Below are 7,052 nucleotides of genomic sequence, written 5' to 3'. Positions count from 1 at the left end.
TGGCTGTTAAAAGCCAGGTCTCATTTTCCTGAACAACTTTTCTATACACACCATTGAAGGAAAGCATGGATTCACCAGTTTGGAGGTCCTTCTCTGCTGTGTTATTTTAATACACACAAGCATTTTAAAGATTGAGCCTTGCTCAGCTATTTCAAGGAAACTCTGTGTGATTACCTCTAACCCAGTACTCACTACATTAACAGGTAACAGGGCAGAAAACCTTTCTCTGCAGGTATCTGAACTTCAGGGGTGAGATGCTCCTGCACCTGGTGTCGGGGTTAAGCAGCACTGCACTGACGACACAGGGTTTCTGTACAGCCACTTCCATACAGGGAACAGGAGGCCTGGACGCCTTCCGCCTCCCATCATCAGTTTGCCCAGGTATCAGGCACTGTATCTCCACATTCGGTAACAACCAAGTCCTCCTTTAAAATTAATCACTGAATGAAATACCACAATTGCAGGCAAAACTCAGTGTGAAATGCACATGGAAAGATGCACCTAATGGTATCATCAGACCCTTTATCAATTACAGTCACTTAGAAAGCATCAGTCTTACCATGATAGTACCAGAGTAATCAGGTAGCTAACATTAAGGAAGCAAACAAAAAAGCCCGTAATATATACCTTGATATATCTTACCTTATTCTGCTCAGCTCTTAATCTTTTACTTCATTAAAGACTTGGAAGAAGTAAGTGGAATACTAAGAAAGATAAAAGAAATTCCTAAAAACATGAAAATTGTTGTTCACAATAAGTTTGAAAGACTATGATTATTTAGCTTACTGAAAAGTGATAAACCAAAAGCAGCCTACAAGCACTGAATATTTTCTTTCGCTGTATACGATCATAACGTGACATTTTATATTTACCAGTGTAAACAAAGCCAAATGAGGCAAACCTCAAAAAGCAGTTGAAATTAAAACCCTTCTCAAAATGTATCTGCAGAATTCACAATTGTAAAGCTGAGACAGAATGTGGATTAATTTATTCATATAAATCTATGTAAGTGGCCTCCTAGGTATAATAGAAATAGAAATATATCTACATCAGCCACAATAAAAATTCACTGGAATTTTGAAAACCTGTTCTGCAAAAAAAAAATCACACCACAAAAGAAAACTTAAAGAAAAAAAAACACAAACAAAAAAGAAAACATGGTATAGGAAATTTTTTCCCACGTGCTTTCTGCAACTACCATATTGGAAAGAAATAAAAGGACCATCTTAAACCAGCACATTTTCAGTTTTATTTTAAAATTCTTAGGTAAGTCTTAGGTGATTTTGAACTGACATTAAATAAAAATAATCCCAAACTTATGTTCCGTAATTCTGAGTAAACAGAACGCTTGTAAGCAAACAAACTGTTTAATGAAAAAAACTAAGTTCCGTACAAAATTCCATTTTAGACATGATTTCAGGGGTTTTAGATTAAAAATATTTCATGTGATAATTATCATGCAATAGAGTGAACATTTTTCCTACACTGACTGAGAGTACAGGAGATAAACATGCTTCACGTGGACCAAGTAGTTAAGTAGTTCAACCATGAATGGAAGTGCACTACAAACTTTAAAGGAACTATTTCAACAATAGTTAGGGTTCATGGGACATCAGTAAGGTGTGTAAAAAAAAAGTGATTTGGAAATATTTTAGTTACAGCAAGCGTAACACTAAAAAATTTCCATTTTTGTTGACAACATATGGAACACCTATCCGTTTGGGAAGTGATCCTGATAACGACACCATCAGCTGCACCAACCTTACGTAATTACCAGATACATTGTAAGAGACTCAATCAATGCTTTAAAGTCTTGAAATTTGGACAAGAATATTGATAAAGTAACAAGGTAGGAAATTCCTTAATACTGCCCCAATCTTGATGAGGAGGAACATTTTATGATACCCATCTCCTGCACCTCATTAGATAAGTATGGTTTACAGGTTTTTGTATAACATCTGTATCAGAGAAAACAACTTCAGGAACCAAGACCTGAATAATTTTAAGTTGGCTTTCCCAGCCCCCAAAATATTAAAACGATGTTTGGCTTTTGCACAAAATTGTGTATTTTATTTCAATATTCTTGCAACCATTTCCAGTCATACAATCAACTTACTTTCCACATATATTTATTTTAAGAAGCCTTATATACATACAGAATTATCGTATCTTCTTTAATGAATTATCAAGTATTCAGACAGACGTGTATAGTGGCTTTCACTGTGCCTGTGACATTACTTTTCCTCCTGTTTCATCACAAATCAAATCATTGCTATCAAAAACTGATTTACAAGTAGAGTTTCTCAAAAGTTAGAACAAAAAAATGTAAGTCAAAAGACATTGGTCTATTGTGGTCCTCAGAATTACTGAAAATGCCCATGTTTTTGCCACAAATACTCAAATGGCACATGAAATGAATAAAATCTCAAGAATTTGGGTACACAAACAGGCAGCTCCTGAGTTATGCTGTGTAAGTGTTTTGGGTAATCAGTTGTAACACAGATGTACAGAAGCAACTTTCTTGAATACTCAAGAAGAAAAAAAGTTGTATTATAGCATGTGCTATTGTTATAACAGATGCTTTATGTTGTATAACAGCAAATTCCACGTAAATGCAGTAGGCACATGCTGCCACTTTATGAAGCTGTATTCCACAAGTAATTGAGTATCTACAAAAGCATCTCCTACTAAACTGTAGCGAACCCAACAGCAGAGCACAGTGCCTCATTGGAATATGTCTTCACTACTTCTTTGTGGCATGGGAGAATGTAACACTGGCATTACAGCACCATTTATTTTTATATCATAGAATCAATCCAATTCTTGCAAAAACATAGCCAACCCAAGAAACAGAAAAGTATGCTGCCCCTTCAGTTCTGTCTATATATAGCACTTTTCCAAATACTTGTTTGACTTCTATAGCTGTAATTGCAGTTATGGCTGTACTTCCCTCACGTAACTATGTAGTCACACAGTATATTACCACATAAACCTCTCTTTGTGAGGGGCAAAAGATCAAAAGTGGTCACTTAATGAACTGGAGAACAGAACTAACTTGATGTATTTCCTTTTTTTTTCAGCATGACATTATATCTTACATTAGCATTCAAATGCTGATCTGAGTTAAACTACGTTTTACAGTACTCATGAAATCACCCTACTTCCTCATAAACATTAATGCAACAATCTCCAATAAGATGATTCAGTAATACTGAGTGATTACTGCTGCATCTCCTAGGTGACTTAGCATTCTGTAGGATTCTATTTATCATAACTTCGGAATATTCATTTGCACTGATCTGCATTGTGAATTCCCAGAAATAACAGCTCGAAAGCAACCTGGGCAGAGACACACATTAAACACCAGTGAAAAATGAAACCAAGTTTCTCAGTTTGTGTAAAGATTGTGTAAAAGACAAATCTACTCTTCAAGGGTAGCCTCAACAGTGAAATAATCCTTTCTCTTCTTGGCCATTACACACTTTTAAACCTCCCCAGCAAATTAAGCCAGCACACAGCAAAAATCTTACAAACAATCTGTCCGCAGGCAATGCAGATTTCTTCCTGTAATCATTTTGTCTCTCTGAACAAGGCGGGAAGTTTGCATTGCACGTGTTCAACAACTTCCATCCCTCTGCTCTTGACCCAAAGTTGTTGCTTCAAAGTGCATTTGAAACAAGTTAACAGCATTTTCACAGATGAGAAACAGGCTCCAGTGCCCAGATTCACAGGAGCCCCCTGAGCTCTCTCCAGTCAGAGACCCTCAGCAGTCTGACCTTCAGCTCTTGACTGGGTTTCTAACTTACGCAGTTTAATCAGGTGCCTAAGGATGAGCATGAATTCATACTTTAGGAGTACTAAGCCAGAGATATGACAGATATGAGAACACCAAACCCAGGTCTCAAAAGTAGAACCCTACCTACAATATCACATTGCCTCCTGAAATTCCTAGCATCTTTGTTTTTGAATACTTACTTGACTTTGCAACTTTGAAATATTAATATACTTTCAGATGTAAGAAGAACACAACCAAAAAAACCCAAAGTCATCAGCAGCTGGAGCTTATTTATCCACTGTACAGATCTTTATTGTATGAACACAATAAGCAGCAGCTGATTCTCTCCACTTTGGAAGACATGCTTTTTCAGTGATTTCACTGACCAGAAGAGGAATCCAGCTTCATTTTCAAAGCCTGAAATAGGTATCAAATACTTCCCCCTCTCCCACTTCTTTAGGCCTGCCAAAGCTTATTCTTGTCTTAGGTTAACCATAAGTGCAAAAGTCTTTCTAAATCCACTTTCTACCAACCACACAGTCATTCCAGCTCCCTTGCCATAGCACCACTTCCAGAATGTATTCAGATAGGGCCACTTCTGAGCTCTCCTTTTCACTGTGCAAGACATATGTGAGAGAGAAGTTTTCCTGCTGTCTACTCCTGATCTCTACAACACAGCCACCTTGGCTACCAGGGGCAAGTTCACTGCATTTTAGCAGCTCTAGACAAGGACATAACCCAGTCAGACTCTATGCTGTCGCTGTTTTCTAACAAACCTGTGGTTATCACTGGCATTACATCAGTCCCCTATCAGAGGTCTTATTTCAAACCTCAGAAGTACTTTAAGACTTGACAGACTCAATTTCAGTTTTTCCTTTATAAATGGATAATGCATTTCCACTTTCATTTCATGTCACTCACTAAACTATCCCTAAATTTTCCCAAAAATTCTGAAGAATTTGAGACCAAGGTAGAGGAGAAGAAATGGGCATCTAACAGTTCCAATTAGCAGCAACCTGTATGGTGTACACTTCTCTAGCATATACTTCTCAGTGCAACTGGGGTTGTATTTCCCCCATGCAAATGACAGCATCCTTCTTAAAAAAAAAAAAAAAAAAAACCACTTTTGACAGACAATTATCACAACAGAAAGAGGCAGTAGTTCTTGAAACACAAACACTGCAGACAGGCCACCTCTAATTCAAATCTGTATTAAATTTAAAATCTAATCAATGTAACCGGTTGGGTTGCCTGGTTGGTTTGTCTGGTGGGATTTTTTGTGTGCTTTTTTTTGGTAGAGGTTCTTAGATAAACAATATCTTCCATATTGTTAATGTGAGATTGTCCTTTCTGCCATTATCTTCCCACCAGGTGGGACAACACCCCTCCTACAGGCAACCGGCTAGCAACATCTAATTGTATTTTAAAATTAAAATTTAATTTTCAAATTTGAAGTCAGTATGTATAAGGTATCACCCACGAACTTTTCTCTCAACATACCGTCAACTATATAAAAAACATCAAAAGTTACCTGTCCATGGAGACATGAAGCAAGCAAAAACCAAATTATGTAATAAAATCTTGGTAGAAGTCAACTCAATTTTCAACAATTTTAAAATATGATCCTACAATGAGTTCCAAAAAACCTATCTGGAATTGATTTCTGCATTCTCTAAAATATTAGCTTTCATGCAATACATGGCATATGGAGCACAAATTATCCTGAAATAAGTAAATACATGCTAATGTGGGATTGAGGAACTGGTTTCTGAAGCAGATTTTTCACTTGTTAGCCATGAACTCTCATACCCACTGATGAAGAAAAAAAAATATTATGGACAAATAAATGTTTATCTTAAAATTTGCTGACACAGGACATTAGGAAAACAAAATATATTGAAATGCAGACTGATTTATGTATACAAAGACAGTTTGTAAACTTTTGTACAACAAAGTCTTTTGTTGAACAAAACCAACAAATCATTTCGGAGGAAAAAGTGCAAACAACGAATCTTTGCTGAAGTGAAGCACGGAACACAGAAAGTAGTTAAAATTCAGATGGAATCTCTTTCAGAGTATTAGGAACCATTTAGAGAGCAGCATCAAACTGAACCACCCCATATTTTCCACTTACCATCCATTCAGGTTCAGAAGCCTGAATTTGTTCACCCTGTCCAGGTTTTAGGCCAACCTGAGTGTCAGATTTTAGTGTTCTCAAACTACAGAGAGGTGCAGGATGAAACTTGTTCAAGGCTTGACAAAACGGAACAGTATATTCCCATTTTCTGTCTCCTGTTAATTTTCTATAGTTTAAATCACCTTTGAAAAGAAGCAAGTTTGACTTCTGTAGATCAGCATACAAGTCAGGAGCAACTTCAGCCATACTGGAAAAGTCATGTGGCAAAGTCCAAAACATGTGATCATGGTAAACCCAAACTCCCTTTTTCAAATTCCCCTCCCAGTTTATCCCACATCTAGACATCCACATATGATTAGCTGACTGCAGTTGTTTAACAGTCCAGTTAAAATCATGCTTTGTGGTATCTGACACATACCATGGAATACTTTTTCCATGAAAATGGACCTCATCGGCTAGCTTTGATGATAACAGGAAGTCAGCCAACACAAGATCACTTACAAGTTCAAATCCAGCATTATCCAGGATTATGTCAACTCTAACATTACTTTTTTCTGTATTTCTTTTTTTGGTGTTTACAAGCAGTGACCAAATTTTTTCCATATCATTCACTAAGATGTAAGGTATCATGTTTTCCAGGGACTGTAAAGGACTAGATTTCTGAGATCTGCCTTCACCAGCTGAAAAAGAAAGGTCACACTTATTGCCCCACAATGACACCTAGAAGGAGGGAAAAAAAAAAAAAAACATTTGCTAAGTCTCACTGTAGTTATATTTAAAACTTCACATACGCTAAAGATTTTGTTTCTTTGTTTTCATTTTAGAGACATGCAGGCACTAACTCCACATTTCCCTCCAAGCCTTAATAAAATTCAACTTCTTGCGCAGAAATCTTAATATAGACAAGATTTTGTGGAAGAAACCAAACAATGTTGTACATTTATGCATGCATCAGAAAAATGCATCAGAACTGGCAAAGGTGGGAGATTTAGATCAGCATAAATACACTGATCACAAAGCTTAAAACACAAATACTCTCCATACTGTAATTCCAGAAAATATCAGTGGGTACACGAAGAAAGGAGTAATAAAAGTATGTTTACTTTTTTATTACATGCAGTCAAGTAAGAACTTTTATTT

The 7,052-nt window shown here is 36.6% G+C and overlaps 1 protein-coding gene across 2 annotated transcripts in view; it reads right to left on the bottom strand.

Annotated features, from left to right (window-relative positions):
• Window positions 1-1,237: 1,237 nt before the first annotated feature.
• The window catches only part of ARMT1 (acidic residue methyltransferase 1), an 11,855-nt gene continuing 6,040 nt past the window's right edge, over window positions 1,238-7,052 (bottom strand). For both annotated transcript variants that reach the window (XM_040598281.1, XM_040598282.1), the window contains exon 5: window positions 1,238-6,632. In XM_040598281.1, the coding sequence (XP_040454215.1) occupies window positions 5,865-6,632 (768 nt within the window). In that variant the 3' untranslated portion in view covers window positions 1,238-5,864. The remainder of the gene's footprint in view (window positions 6,633-7,052) is intronic.

Source organism: Falco naumanni, chromosome 6 (genome assembly GCF_017639655.2).
Source record: "Falco naumanni isolate bFalNau1 chromosome 6, bFalNau1.pat, whole genome shotgun sequence".
NCBI classification, from domain to species: domain Eukaryota; kingdom Metazoa; phylum Chordata; class Aves; order Falconiformes; family Falconidae; genus Falco; species Falco naumanni.
The sequence above is the reverse complement of the archived record's forward strand: the minus strand, read 5'-3'. Positions and strand labels throughout refer to the sequence as shown.